Consider the following 15,554-nt stretch of genomic DNA (forward strand, 5'->3'; position numbering starts at 1 on the left):
GAAAAGTGGCATAAAAACATTGTTCCCATTAGGGCGTTGCAATGTTTCCACTTAACAAGATGCACACAGGTTTTGCACTTGGTTATCCAACAATGCGTCAAGAATGTTCTCGCTTGCTGGGAGCTACCTTGAATGACTTTGCTTGTTCTTGTTAACTAAACTATAATCGACATGTCCTTGGAGGAAAGGCCCGTACCTTGAACTTCCGTCAACTGCTCTCCGCTATCAGGTCCCCCTTTTGCAATCATCCATCACAAATCCCAACAAAGAAATGGCACTCTCAAGAAATAGGTTTTGTAACCGTGTGAAATTGTATTCTCAAATGAGTTCATTAAAATATGCAGGCCAATGTTAGAACTCATGTGGCCACTAAAAAATCCCTCATTAGGCAAAAGTAGCTTCGGTTGGTAATCCTGCACAGCTGACAGTTACATGACACGTTAATTCAAATAAATAAATAAATTCGACGGATAATGCAAATACCACTTCGAAAACGTATTTCAATCCGAGGCATAAGTCTGAAAGAGAATTTCAGAGAACAGCTGGACAGCGCTTGAACGGGAAGTGTTGCAAGAGGGAAATACTTTCTTGGTTTCACTTTGTAGTGTCTATGAAACATCGGGAGCGCCAGCGTAGCCTTTCTACGGCATCCAGTGGCAGCTCTAAGGCCGCATCGCCTGTGCCATCTCCTGCACCCTGTTCAGGGGAGGGCACAATAGGTAAGGAACAGAGTAACAGTAGAGGGTTCTTTTCAGCGAGGCTGCGTGAAAAATTCTATGTGTCTGGTATATAGTTAGTGAGTGACTTTTTCTGGTTAAACCCGATTTCTCCCCATATTCCAGTCACTATGAAATCCTCAATGTGACGTTTCCACTGAAGACGAACAAAGGTCGCCACGTGTAACACATGTAAGAATGGGAATCCCAGCAACACACCCATGTGTGTCAACACCGTCTATGCTTTCAGGGATTACCGCTGGAAGGTCACGATCCTGCAGAAAAGAAAACAAAAAGAAGGATAAAAAGAGAGATTAGGAAAGGACTTAATAGACAATAGGAGATACGAAAACACCCGATAATACCCGAAGGCACAATTATCGCCCGATTTCTCCCTGAATTACAGATTTAAAAATAGCGCCTGATTTTTACCCCCCAAATCCGTGAAAAGCATTTAACCCGAAAAAGTCACTCCCTATATATAGTCTGTGGACGGCTTTAATACTCTTGCTCAAGTGATCTGTACCCAGCTGCAGATAGATAAAAGTATGTGGTGCGGTACTTTTTCCCCATACTTGTCAAGCACTTTGTAGGAATTGTGTCACTGATGACATCTCCTGATAGCTACTGGTGCACTGTTGGTGTAGCAGTGCTCACAAGATTACAGTGCCACTATGGACTAAATCACATGTCTTCAGAATCCTACCAAAGCTATGTTACTGAAATCTTGTGTCTCACTTTACATTCCTGTAAAATATTTTGGCTCTACGTAATGCGGTAGCTACAGTAAATTAATTTTTATTTTCGAGAACTGTGACGTCATGTTCGGCTCCGACAGAGCGCCCAGCTGCCATCTCGCAACGTTATTGCCCTCCGTGTCTTCCGGGTCGCTCCCTTTTTGCACTCCTTTAGCGGAGCCCCACGTGACACACCCAACCAACCGCTCCGACCTTCCAGAAAACACAAGGAGGGAGAAGAAATCTCTCTCATTTTCTCTTCTCTCGATCAGCATCACGTGACTTCTCCACCACGTGACTCTCCCCGGACGCCGGCGTCGTTTCTAGGAGACGAGTGCCCTCTCCAGAACATGACATCATTGCAATTTGTGGGCTTATGATTACGTCCACCCGCTCCTTGCGTCATCGAACTTGTGGAAGCTAAGCAGATCTTCAAAAATTGACAGAAATGCACAGCGTTCCTAAACAGGATTGAGATTTCGTGTATAGAATCCTTGAAGCACCTAGTCCGGAGTGGCACTTTAAGCAGTCTACTAAGATTACTAAGACCAGCTAAGATTAAGCACTTCAGTGGGTAAGCTGTGTTAGTGCAGGGAGCATACACTTAGGCACTTATATGCATTTTTCACTATCTGTTTGAAAATTACTGCTGCTTGCTTTGATGAAAAAAAAAAAAAAGATTAAAAAGCTCTCAGAATGTTGCACAATAAGAACGAACACTATTTGTGTGAATGTTACTAGAATAAATCATCATGTGTAACAAATGACATAGTACTGTTGTGTTTCAGAAATGTTAGCCATAGCAAGTGTAAATTGACAGTGTAAAGAAACTTTTTTACTTAACAGATATTGTGTTCGAAATATTCCAGATATGTGCTGCTTATACGCAGATCCTTGCTGCTTACTCTACTGCCAATTACCTCTTTGCAGGTCAGCGGTCGATACTACAGGATGTGCTTCGAAGGCGACGAGGGGAGAATGCATTTGACATCAACAATATTGTTATCCCCTACAGCCTGGCGTCTGCCACTCGCGTAGAACGCCTTCCTTACAAAGAAATCCTTACACCAAAGTGAGTGTGCGCATTAATGAACAGCAAACACATAATTTCTGGCATTTAACCCAAAACAGTGAATCGTGTTAGGTCAGGTGCAGTAATTCCATGCACAAAGCTTTGTACACGTACCACGAAATTTTTGAAGAATTATCTCTATATTTTTTGCAAGAAGGTTTCTTCCTCAAAACTTAGCACAACTGTAAAACTGAGCAGGACTCGACCAATCTGCGGCAAGAGCAATCCCTGCTTCAATTTTTTGCGCTGCATTTGACTTTTGTTTGGTGCTTCACGATTCGCTATTAAGCCATGGGAGTCATTTTCAGAACTATGTGAACATGTGCCTAGAGCCAAAGCGTGGAGAGACAGCAAACACGAGCACTTGTGTTTGTCATCTTAGGCTGTGCCTAGAGCTGTACCTAGAAATGATTGGAGCCTAATTATTTTCGGGAGCTTCCACATTTTTCTAATCAGGACTGATAGAGGGCTGTGATTCCACTTTAACATGGGGAGGTAGACAAGACTGCTCAAAATTAAGCTTCCGTTGGTGTATGCACTTAGGCCTACACTGTGTATTCTCATGACAGATTACAAAGTCGTAAACAAAGTTGAATTGACATTTGCATTTTGCATGTGGTATGTGGGCTGCTATAGTGTGCCTGAACATGCTTCAGTGTCAGCATAATGGCGACCTCTTGATGTGCAAATGGGATTTCTTGATGTTAGCATTGCCTTGAGTTGGAGAGAAAACACAGGACGAGATGAACACATGACAGAACTCAAACTCAAGGCAATGCAGTAAAATCTCATTAACTCAAACACCCACCATCCAGACCAGTTAGTTTGACTTAAGCGGTATTTTGACTTATCAAACAACTGCCAAATTCTGATAAAAATTGGCCCGTAAACTGCTGGCACTTAACAAAATCTTCGACTTCTTCGCCAGAATTGTGGATAATGTGCTGTTTGGTACCCGGAAGTCCGCGGCAATCTCTCCTTTCGATTTTGTGCCGGCTTCAACCGCTGCTATCAGCTCGCGCTTTTTGCAAGCGTGTGAGTCTTCAACCTGCGTTGCCTCAGCGTCGAGTATGACATGTCGCACAAAACTTAACAGCGCACGCACAGTACACACAGTTCTTGACTTTCACATCACCGCGTCCTCATCTAGCGTCTTCGGCCCCGAACAGCCTAGCCCGAGCACAGCGTCTTGCGCTAGTTTTGGAATCACGCAAGCCTCGATCCCGTCGACTTTCGATTGCGGACTTGGATTGGATTGTGTTGGCTGGCTTGAAGAACTTGGCCGATCATGGCGATCCATAGTCGAGAAAGGTGGTGTTTACTGATCCGAAGTGAAATTCGACTTAAACAGATGAAAAATGTCGCCTGGGACGAAACATTTGTTCGGCTTCGCCGTGATTTCGACTTAAACGATTCCGACTAAAGCAGGTATTATTTACATTATAGGAATAGAGGCAGTGCATGGGACATCGTGGGCGTTCGACTTAAGCCTAATTTTGTTCTTAACCGGCATTTGACTTAATGAGATTTTACTGTATTAACATCAAGTGACACCAGCTAGCTTGCCTAGCGTGTTAAGTTAATGGGAAAATTTCTGGATGAGGGTGTGGGCTGAAGGGTAAAAAGATGTTTCACATATTTTCATGCTTGGAGTGGTGAACGAGCATGTTGAGCAGCACTACCTTTGTTTCCTCTTGATACTAAAATTTGTGGTTGAGAAATGGAAGGCTTCTGGCACACTGGTCAAAACCACCACATTTCTTTGTGCGGGAGCATCTTCAGGACTTTGGAACAGCATCTTTTCCCCATTCTTTTTCCCCAATTTTTAACCCTGAGTCTTAAGACATTAAACCCGAAAACACAAGGGCGTACTTATTCTCAACTTCATGTTCTTCACATTCATTCAGGTGGAGGGAGTTGACTGAAGAGGAATTGAATGGCACCCTCCAGGTGGATCCTCTTGAATCAAAAGAAGAGGTGAGTTGCCCATGTAATTCTTCAGGGACCTTTGATTTGTGAATGAAAGTCATAGTAATGGGTATTGCTCTCACTGACAACACACGGCAGGCTTTCATTGAAGCAACACTACTCGATCAACTTGATGTGGAAGAGTTGCTTGAGTATGCTTACTAACTTTTTACAGGCTCCTGCGCACGAAAAGATTCCGCTCATTTGCAAAGTGCGATGCAATCCTATTCGTTTGAAATCTCTTAATTCGAACTTCCAGATAATTCTAGCTGAGATTGCCCAGTAGTGCCCAACTCCGCACCCGCTCAGAAGCGCTCGGCCACGCGCTGCTAGCATGTCGTGGACTTATTAAGCGTTCAGCTCAATAAAGGTGATCCTTGTGCCAGAGGAAAGAGGAGGAAGGAATGAATCAGCATAATGGGTGTGCGCAAACGAGACTGACACAGAACAGTGTCGCTTACTTGTGGTCGGCAAAAGTAAGAGTCTTGACCCCCCGTTTTAAGAGGGGAGTCAAGACCCTTCCTGTTGACTACAGAACCAACAATAAGGCTTGGATGACTGCCGATGTTTTCTTGAATTTCCTTGGAGATACTCATAACCTCAGGGTTCGTGATTGGGTTGGGTTCGAGGTTGCAAACAGTGTTGACAGAATTGTGGCTGAAGAAGCGAAGACAAGCACGTACATGAGATTATTGTCTGCTCTCATATGTTTTTGCACTTGCCTGTAAATAAATAAAGTCGCCGACCTTTAATTCGGACCCCAATAATTCGGACTTTCCAAAATTGCGGACAAAAACATTGGATTCATCAAAGTCCCCATAGAGCCAGTCCATTTTCACTTCCAATAATTAGGACCATTTCTGGGAGTCAGTACTCTATAATTCTTACGGATTTTGTCCCGACCTCGCATACTTCTTTGTGCAAATCTATGTTTCGAACTCCAACATCGGGAGATCAAACTTCTGAGCCTGCCTGTCAGTCCGCCGACTCTCCCAGCGTGCCGCGTCCGGGGAGGCGAAGCACACACGTGTGCAAAGTTGTGTCTCACGTGACCTGCAGCACGAGAAGCGAAAGTGATAAAATGGCGGCATCCAGTGACTACATGTGATCCAGTGACCAGTGATCCAGTACATCCAGTGACTGTGATGGAACCAGCACAAACATTATGTGTATAGATGACGAAGAAGACCGTTCATCGTCTGAGGCTCCCAGGAGTGTAGAGCAGACTGCCTTGGACAGTGGAAGTGACAATGACTACAATAGTTCAGTGGACAGCCTGACTGTTGGTTTATGACCTCTACGGCACGGGAACGGTGATTTCAGCTGGCGTAACATTCGACACTTACGACGACGTTGACTGATGCACCGAACCTTGGGGTGAATTTGCAGATGACGAGATCGTCGCCCAGGTTCTTAACTTGCCCACGGACGGATGGGATGACGATGACGGTGGCAGTGTCGCTGACGTTGGGGATCCTCCGTCAATCGCGGCCATCGACGCGCTCTGAACTGTGTATTCCGACACCGCGACCTTAGCAGAAATGCGATGCGACATTCTTTCCCATGCGCGTGCTGCTAAACAGACGGGCATTGACAGTTTTCTCGATCCAATTTGAATGTCTGTAATAAAGGCCATTGTTGGAAGCGGATTTTCGTCATTGGCTACTAATTCAGGCGGCTCGATAATTTGGACAAATTTTGTGGCTTCTACAAGCCCGAATTAACGGTCAGCGAATGTATTTTGGAATATGAATAAGCATCTTATATTTGTGACGTTTTGCAGCAGGGCCTAGCAAGCGATAAAGCATCTCCGATGCAGTTATAGTACGCACTGGCAGTGCATCACTGAGCCCTCATTCAAAGTGATTCCCTTTGGCTCGAACTCCTCTTTATCCTAACAAATTTTCGGTCCCAGGATTGTACTCTGTTGTGATCTACCTGTGTCTCATCCCAATAAAAAGGCAGCAGACGCTCACATGGAATTTCTGCACTTGTACATCATAGTCGAACTATTTCCTAGGCTTTGGGAAACATTTAATTTTCATATACAGTCAACCCTCGGTTCCCCGAAAAATCCATAAATCGAGGGATTCATAAATCGAAAATTCCGTTAACTGAGTACTATCGAGCAAATGGAACAGTATTTCCGAGTTGGGATTGTGTTTATAATGTCATATACTGTGTAATTTTGCTTTTGACCATGCCTTCTGCTGTATCAGTCTCACAAAGAACAGACGTTAGCGCATTCACACTCTGTTTATTATGCAATACTAAATTGTTTAATTTTGCTTTGGACCATGCCTTCCGCTTGGTCGCACCATGTGCGACCCCGGAAAACCCGTTTGTTGTTCGGATTTCGAGGGGTTAAGGACCGAGGGTGCAATACCTGGAAAACGTTTTGTCCGTTCAGGCGTCATTCATGAGACCACGGAATTATCCCTTTGAAGGTTTCTGTTGACCTCTGAACTATCCGTTCATAAATTGAGGGCAAAAACGCTGGGCATCTCCTAGTTGGTTCCCAGAAATTCCGTTCATTATTCGAATATCGAGGTTCATAAAACGAGGGAAAAATGAATGGAAAAAGTTTGGTTCCCCGTGCTCGTGTTCATAAAACGAGGGAATTCATAAATCGACGGTTCATAAATCGAGGGTTGACTGTATAATATATATATATAGCGCATGTTGAGATAAATGGAAGACAGGAGCTTATTAAAACTTAAAAGTTATAAAAGTTAGGGGCGACGTCTACGTTACGGCGGAAGCTCCGCCTTGGTCGGGACGAAATAGCTAAGTGTGGCCACAAGACTGATAAGAGGTTGAACAACTTACAATCTTCTGTCTCCCATTTATCTCAACTATAATTACGTAGCCGTCCGACCGCAACTTCAACATACACAACCCTTTTAGCATTCCAAGTATCTTAAATGTAAACAAATTATCCCCCTTTTTCTTACTTCCCGTACCTTCGTAGTCTGTGTTTCATTTTTCATTTCAGCTATTTAAGTTCGCGGTCATCCTAACCCCTTTCATCTAGTATATATACAGGGTGTCTTTTTTTTAGGCGATAGATTTTTCATAAAAAACAAATGGCTATAGTCATACTGTTTTCACTTCTATAATCTCTGGGCCGGCGGACGTTCTGGGCCATATGTTGCTCGACCATCAAATGACTAATTACCTAAAAATCGTTAACTTTTTAATTATAAAAGCTACGAAGTTGTTGCAGTGAGAACATCTGTTCCTTTCGATGACCTGATATCGTAGCCATTTTCAGAACAAAAATCCGTTCGGTAGATCGTCCGCAAAAAAATCGTGAAGGAACACAATTTTTTTCTTTATTTTGTTCATTGCGTTATTCCTTCACCCCCAATGTGAGATGGTGAAGGAGCCTCATGCGTCGAAGATTAGCTTTACCTTGCGGAAACAAAACAAAACCACATGTATCGGGTGACGCTATCGGGACTGCCCTTATCTTGGGTTGCATTTTCTTTTTTCTCTTAATCTTATTCCAGGATGCCAGAGGCGACAGTGTGCTCTTTTGCCCTCTAGCATTGGGGACAAGGGAAAGACGGGTCTCTGAACATGCGCAATGAACAAAATAAAGAAAAAAGTGTGTTCCTTCACGAATTTTTTGCGGACAATCTACCGAACGAATTTTTGTTCTGAAAACGGCTACGATATCAGGTCGCCGAAAGGAACAGATGTTCTCATTGGGACAACTTCATAGCTTTTATAATTAAAAAGTTAATTAACGATTTTTAGGTAATTAGTCATTTGATGGTCTAGCAACATATGGCCCAGAACGTCCGCCGGCCCAGAGATGATAGACGTGAAAACAGTATGTCTATAGCCCTTATAGTTTTTTTAATGAAAAATCTGTATCGCCTAAAAAGAAGACACCCTGTATATATATATATATATATATATATCCATTGAGCCCTTCTAACTGAATCCCTCCTACTCACCCAGGTGGAAGACCTGTCGGACGAAGCTTTTACTGTTCGCCATAACGTGTGCGAGGAAGAAGAACGCCACAGGTTTGCGGGACTTCTCTCCAAATCAAATGCTGTGTCACAGCTCCCACATCCCAACTCTCAACTCTCCCACCCACCACGTGGAGGGCGCTCTCGGCTGCGTACCCAAGACAGCTGCTCCGAAGTCGTGGACATTATGGAATCTCCAGTCATGTCACCAGCTGAAGAGGACTGGTACGAGGTAGCCCCCTATGAGCTGCGCACTTTCCCGCTCTGCGACGAAGATGTCAGCAGCATGCTCGAATCATCTCCACACCTAAGGCCACCCACACCACCCTCGGAACGGCCTTCGACTCCACCGCCCGGTTCCCCGTCTCCCGCGTCGCCGACTTCGAGTTACCCCCCTCCAGATTCTCTGTCACAGAGCCTCGCATCACCAGGTTCCCCACCGCCAGTCACACTGGCCGCTTCGGCGTCACTTCAGTTGACCTCTCAACTTCCATCCTCTCCGGCGTCCTCTCTGTCGAGTCTCCCTCCAGGAGAAGATCCAAATGATCCAGAGTGGACTGTCGTCAATTCTGAGAAGAAGCAGAACCTTGTCTTGAAGCTGGCCAAGAGATAGCCAGTGATCTGTCGTTTCGAGAACCCTCCCGCGGTGAGGCAACGTTGAGACAACGTTGAAGAAGCACGTAGTGGGGCATTGTTTTGTGTGAGACAACTTGCAGAGCTGAGGGCATTTGGTTCAACATGATACAGTACCTGTCACCATGTCTGCTTCTTTGGTGTTGATCGTAGCGGCCGATCCTCTTTCGTTTGTTTGTTACAAGCACTGTGATGCCATTGGTGTGCAAAGGACATACAGTAGACTGAGCCTTGCATTTGACAGTGATGGACACCTACTCTGACCAGAGTTCTGTGCTGCAATCTGAACTGACCCGTATAGGTAGCAGTTGCAGCTGTGCTGCTTCCATTAACTGGGAGCTGTTGGTAGTGTTGGCAAGATTTTCTTTGCTTGTTTATTTGTTGTATTTTCTTTTTCATTGTGTGTGTATGTAATGTACATATATAATATATATACACACATACACGTATGTATCATAGTCTCCCAGTACTTTCTGCCTAGGAACACATTGGTTTCTGCCCCATCATACCCATTATCAAAAGCTTGGTTGTGTTACAGAGGAGTGTGACACCAAAGCAATCAGAGCATTGGCAAAGCTTGGTAGGGATGGAAGATCTTCTGTTATTTTTTCCTTTTTTTCTTCTTCTTTTTTTTCCGGAAGTACATGTACCATAGTCATTCTGTCACACGTGTTGTGCATCGGTTAAACAAGTTGGTCTCTGATGTAGCCTGTTCCTTTCCAAAAGTTGGCAGCATTTTATGGGTCGGAGTGGACCAAGCACACACACACATTAGCAGTTCCCCCCCCCCCTCATTTCTTTTTCCTTCAGTGTTTACATTTTTAGGAATAAATAATTCACACAAAGTATGAAAATTAAGATGAATGTTTCTTATTGGAGCCTTTTCTTCTTTTCCTTTTCACTTGTGGGTCTGAATGTTTTCGTGCAAAATTGGAGGCGTCCAGTAACCTTGCAGGGTTCGTAATAATCTAAAACATAGTGTGAGTGACTTCCTAAGCAGCAGTTTTGCAGCTGGACATTACATCACATTTCCAAAAAAAGCGTGCTGGTGCTCCAGCTTACACAGATTGCCCAACCCAGATGTCAGTGGTTCGCTCGGTACACAAATTTATTCTGGGTGGCTTAGTAACTTGTTTTAGTGAGAACTTTGGACCTGCAGTTGCAGCATAATCAGTTTTGTTATCCTTTTGTAGTACAGAAAGGCTATTCCACAGTATATATTTGTTTTTTTTTACGTTGCAAATACAAAATAACAAAAATGCTTATGGCTGCTGACAGTCCTAGCTTTAGTTCATTCAGTAGCTCCATACATTTTTTTTTTTTGCAAAGCAGGCAGTGTCCATTAATGGATTGACAACACTCATCTCACTTTAAGGAACTTTATTTTGCAGTCCTTGTGTTGAAGAACAGGATGTATTGGACAGAATTGAGTCTTGCGTGACTTTGTGTTCTTGTAAGACTATGAGCTTGCCATGTGACAACTAGTAAACTGGGAAATGGAGAGATTTCTGATAATTTTAGTAATTTATTGAAGCAAGGCTTACAGCTGTAAACCAAATGCGTTAGCAGCATAGTCCCTCCCGTGTTAGCATAAAGGTACTGAATGGCTACAATAACTTATATTTTAGTATCTAAGTAAATATTTATTTTTTCTCTTGACTTTATTTGAGAGGTAGTAACCTTTTCTGTAGTTCAACTATGCTACAGGCTTAAATGTCTATAATGCCTCTAGCTCCTTTATATAGTGTGTGGCACTTTGGCGTGCCTTTTGAAATCATGTAAAAGCAATGCCTAAAAGTTCAACTCACAAGTACAAACGTGATGTGGAGTGGGATAGAGGGTGTGCAGAGGGTTCACAAAGAGGCAGCTGCAGAGCACTGAGGATTCCTCAGTTTTGGAGATTCACTATCTACATGACTGTTTGATGTGAAATCCACAGTTAATTCCAAATAAAAGATAATTAGAGTGCTATGCTACCGTTGAAGGGGGCCCATCACTGTGACTGTTCCACGGAAGGTAAACTGTGCTTCTACGTGTGCAATTATCCAGGATGCAGCTTGTGCTGACCTCTATTTTTAAATACATAGTGTAGGCGCAGAATTGGCATTGTTTTGGCGTTGCCGTATTACTGACAACCGTGTCACCCGCTTTAGAACAAGTTGATCTTCAGAAGGAACATGGAAGTTGCAGAGTAGCTACTAGTTACAGCTAGGTACTAGCTAGTAGTAGTAGTACTAGGACAGGCCAAAATGCGCAGTTACAAAGAAGGGTTGTGACACCTTTATTGTTGCATTGTGCTCTAAAGCAGGGTGATGAGTAAAAACATTTTGACCATTTAGCATATACAATATGCTTTTATGTGTTCGACACAATGCCTGAGGAGCCTTGATCGTTGGCATTGGCTCTCGAACGCACGTAGTGTGCCTGAAAACTACTGCTGCTCATAGGACACCAACAGCTTTACGGGCAGAGCGATGCTGTATATCGTGTTTAGGCAACATCAAAATTGTTCTCAAAATGCTAGACAACGTGCAGTACATTTAAGGGGACAAAATAGTAGAAGGGTAGAAAATTCAGCAAACCATTTTGTAACCTTTGTTAAGGGCAGTGCCTCGGGACGAGAGCTGCCGATATTGTATTTCAGTATACGTATTTGATTGCAAAACTTTTAATGCTGAGGACAGCACAACAACTCGCTACCAATAGAAGCATTATTGACTACTTTCTTGAAGTTGCGTACAGGATTATCTCCTCTCCCACTTCCACCCTTTCACCTACTGGGCAACAGCACAGTTACCCCAACACGCTTCTAGTAACGCATGGTCTTCTCCAGCTGATAGCTTCGTTTGCCAAGCTAAATTCTTCGTCGGATCACGTGTGCTTCTTGCCACATATATAAGCACTGCTTCCACCTCCTTCCTATGTAGAGTGTTGGCTGATGTGTAGAGGTATGTTCTCGTTATTAAAAGAAAGCAAAGTGGTCTATGGGCCAGCAAGCGCTCTACATAGGGAAGTGGTGGAAATGCTGTTGATCCACCGAGCAGGAAGCGTATGTATAAGTCGGGAATGTTTGTCATTACCTGACAAAGGATTTAGCTTGGCAAACGAAGCTGTCAGATGGAGAACACCATGCATTACTAGAAGCATGTCTGGATAGCTGTGCCATATACACCCCGATAGGTGTGAGGGTGGACGGGGTAAAGGAAATAATCCTCGAGAACATTGCCAATAATAATGCTGTTGGCAGCGAGTACTTGTGCTGATCTACTCGTTCTTGGTCCATGTTAAAATTCCTGCACTCCAATCTACTCAAATTATGTGTCATAATGGTAGTCTTCATTCATACAGCATTCTCATTATGACCCATTTTCCTCTGATGGTAAGCGCTAGTGAGCACAAAGTAGTGGTTAGGAACCTTTGCTGTAGTTTATTGCTATAGTTCCTGATGTATGGACCATGGTTGGGGGTTCCAGGTCAGGCACTTGCTTTCTGCTGGCAAACTTTCTCCCGAACGTTGCTATCAATTTGGTTGTACAGACGGCACTGGCATGCCATTCTTCACAGCAGAGTTCCACAGTTGTCATTGTACATCACTTGTAAAAGGCATTAGGTGTGTTTGCTAAAACATTTGGGCAGGAGCTGCTTACTTTAATGGGTGGGTGGCAGGTTACAGTACAATACACGGTGTCCCAGAAAACGTGTCATTGAATTCTAATAAAACTACTGCACCCAGAATAATGAGGTCAACGGAATTTGTTCTTACTAGGTTTTTGCCACTTCCTGATGTGCGTGCCATGTAACCTAAGTTTAATTATGTAATTTTTTGCGAAGTGAACTCGGAAATTTGCCTAGTAAAGGTCACTTTTTCACACCACCAATGTGAAGAGCGTGCCGAACTTGCTCGAATTAATGATAATTGACAGTGATATTCAAGATCTATCCTATCGGGAAAAATAGCCGAACATCATGCTTCTCGGAGCACTTGAGTATAACGCGCGATGACTTCTTGAGCGCAATCGCTGTCAGTCCGACGAAAGGAGGTTGGAAACCGAGCCCACAGAGCGCTATTAGAAAAAGTGACAGTTCCTGAAATTGGGAGAGGGAAGGTATGGTCCCAGCCGAAGCCGGACGCGATAAGCTATGTCTGTGTTATCTCTTTCTACCATGCCGGTGTGGGCTGGGTTTCCAACCTCCTTTCGTTGGACTGACAATGATTGCGCTCGAAAATTCGTCGCGTGCTGTCCTCTGGGAGCTGCAGGATTTTTTTCCCGATACGATCGCTCCTCAATGTTCCTGTCAATTATCATTAATTTGAGTAAATTCGGCACGCTGTTCACATTGGTAGGGTGAAAAAGGGATCTTTATTTGGCAAATTTCCGAGTTCAGTTCGCAAAAATTTACATAATTAAACTTAGGCTTTATGACACGCACATCAGGTGGTGGCAAAAACCTAGTAAGAACAAATGCCGTTGACCGCGTGATTTTATGTGGCGTACTTTTTGAATCAGAATTCAATGACACGTTGGAATTAGATGATTTCCCAACGTGTTCAACATGAAGCCTGCGCAGGGCTGCAATCTGGCGAATTCCTGTATTCACAGTACAATGGAACACTCTTGTCCAAGCATTTCACGGTTAGAAGGTAACAATTGTTGAAACATGTCAAACGGCATCGTCCCTCTCCCGCAGACGTGCTTTGTGCGTTTCATGCCTGGGCACGCGCGAAATTTCACTCTGTTTTGGTTTTGTGCTCTGCGCGTGATGCTGCCTCGCCTTTTGGGATTGCCAGTTTGTCACGGCATCGAAAACGCGGTCTCCGTTATTATTATTATTATTTTTTTTACACTGTTATTATAAAAAGGGGGCATTTCTTGCAAAAGTTTCTCACAGAATGAAAGATGCAGTTACCTTCAAAAGGAACGAGATTCTTCCTTCCTCTCTTCTATCCTTCGACACGATGGTGCGGATAGGGTGTCCAATCATCGTACGAAATCGCCTTCGGAGACCAATGGGAGGCTGCCCCGCGCTCCTTGGGAAGGAGAAAATAGTGAGAGAGCGAATGCCAGCTCCTTGGAAACACGCAACGGACCCAAGTGGAAATTGCCGACTGCCAACCATCAGCCAGTGGTCGGTTTTTGGTCGGCAAGTGACTTAGTCGGCCACTGCGCCTTGGACCAACGTCGGTCTGACATCGCTCACTATGGTGGTACGAATGACGTTGGGCGGAGAACGTTGTGCGATGTGTTGCGGGGGTGCTATTGAGTGTTTGGCATAATAAAGGCGGACCAATGTCGGCCCTACACTGCAAACAAACCCGAAAACAATGCAGCTGCTACTCGAAACAAAAAAGAAAGAAAGAAGAGACGCTTTGACGGTTGGCAAAAAGTCGGATGACAGTTGGCCAACGACTCTTTCGGCCAGCCAACGTTGGCGCAATGTTGCATAGTGATAGGCAGAGCGAGGTTTGGCAAGCCGTCGGCCAGCAGGCAGATCTGTACCAAGAAACGAGCTCGTTGGCCAAGCACGGCTAGGTTGGCCAGCCAAGCTCTTGCCAAGCTTAGTCCAATCCGGTACGTTGCCTTGTGGAGAGGGAAACGCGGAATGGTACGTGTAGCACTGCATAAGTTCAACTTTCGATTGGCCAAGTGATTGTCTCAAACCAAAAGCTGTAAGAAACAGAGACGTTATCTTCATGGTGAGCTAATACGACAAGCAATTCCTCATTTCAGTGTTGTTTATGTACGCGTCGAATTAAAGTTAGACACCTCACCCCAGTGGGAATTTGCCGATTACCGATGATCGGCCGGCCATCGGCAGTCGGTCGGCAAACGACTTCCTCGGCCAAGAATGATTGAAACAAGCATGGGCCAATGTCACTAATAGAGTATGTTGGTTAACGGACGCTGGCCCCACAGCACGCCCTGACAACTTGTTGAGGTGTCGTTAAAGCCTTGGCATGCATCGTCTGGCCAACATTGGATGATTCACCGCAAAGAACGCACAGTCGCTCTTTCTTCGGCAATACATATCGCGAGATTTAAACCATACCATGTTCTCTATCCCAAGTGGAAAGTGCCGACTGCCAACAATCGGCCAGTGGTCGGTTTTTGGTCGGTAAGCGACTTAGCCGGCCACTACACCTTGGACCAACGTCAGTATGATGTCGCTCACAGTTATTGGCGAGCGACGTTGTGCGGCGATTTGCGGGCGTGCTAAGAGTTTTGCACAATATAGGCGGGCCAATGTCGGTCCTACACTGCAAACAAACCCTAAAACAATGCAGCTGCTACTAAAAAAAAGACAAGACGCTTTGACGGTTGTCAAAAAGTCGGATGACAGTTGGCCAACGACTCTTGGGCCAGCCAACGTTAAGCAGAGCGAGGTTTGGCAAGCCGTCGGCAAGGGAGCAGACCTATACCAAAAACCAGCTCGTTGGCCAAGCACT

The 15,554-nt window shown here is 44.5% G+C and overlaps 1 protein-coding gene across 1 annotated transcript in view; it reads left to right on the plus strand.

Annotated features, from left to right (window-relative positions):
- The window catches only part of LOC135385926 (KAT8 regulatory NSL complex subunit 1-like), a 70,459-nt gene extending 60,905 nt beyond the window's left edge, over positions 1-9,554 (plus strand). The window contains exons 6-9 of the mRNA XM_064615555.1: positions 606-719; positions 2,384-2,525; positions 4,433-4,502; positions 8,463-9,554. Of these exons, the coding sequence (XP_064471625.1) occupies positions 606-719; positions 2,384-2,525; positions 4,433-4,502; positions 8,463-9,089 (953 nt within the window). The 3' untranslated portion in view covers positions 9,090-9,554. The remainder of the gene's footprint in view (positions 1-605; positions 720-2,383; positions 2,526-4,432; positions 4,503-8,462) is intronic.
- The last annotated feature ends 6,000 nt before the right edge of the window (positions 9,555-15,554 follow it).

Source organism: Ornithodoros turicata, chromosome 2 (genome assembly GCF_037126465.1).
Source record: "Ornithodoros turicata isolate Travis chromosome 2, ASM3712646v1, whole genome shotgun sequence".
NCBI lineage: Eukaryota > Metazoa > Arthropoda > Arachnida > Ixodida > Argasidae > Ornithodoros > Ornithodoros turicata.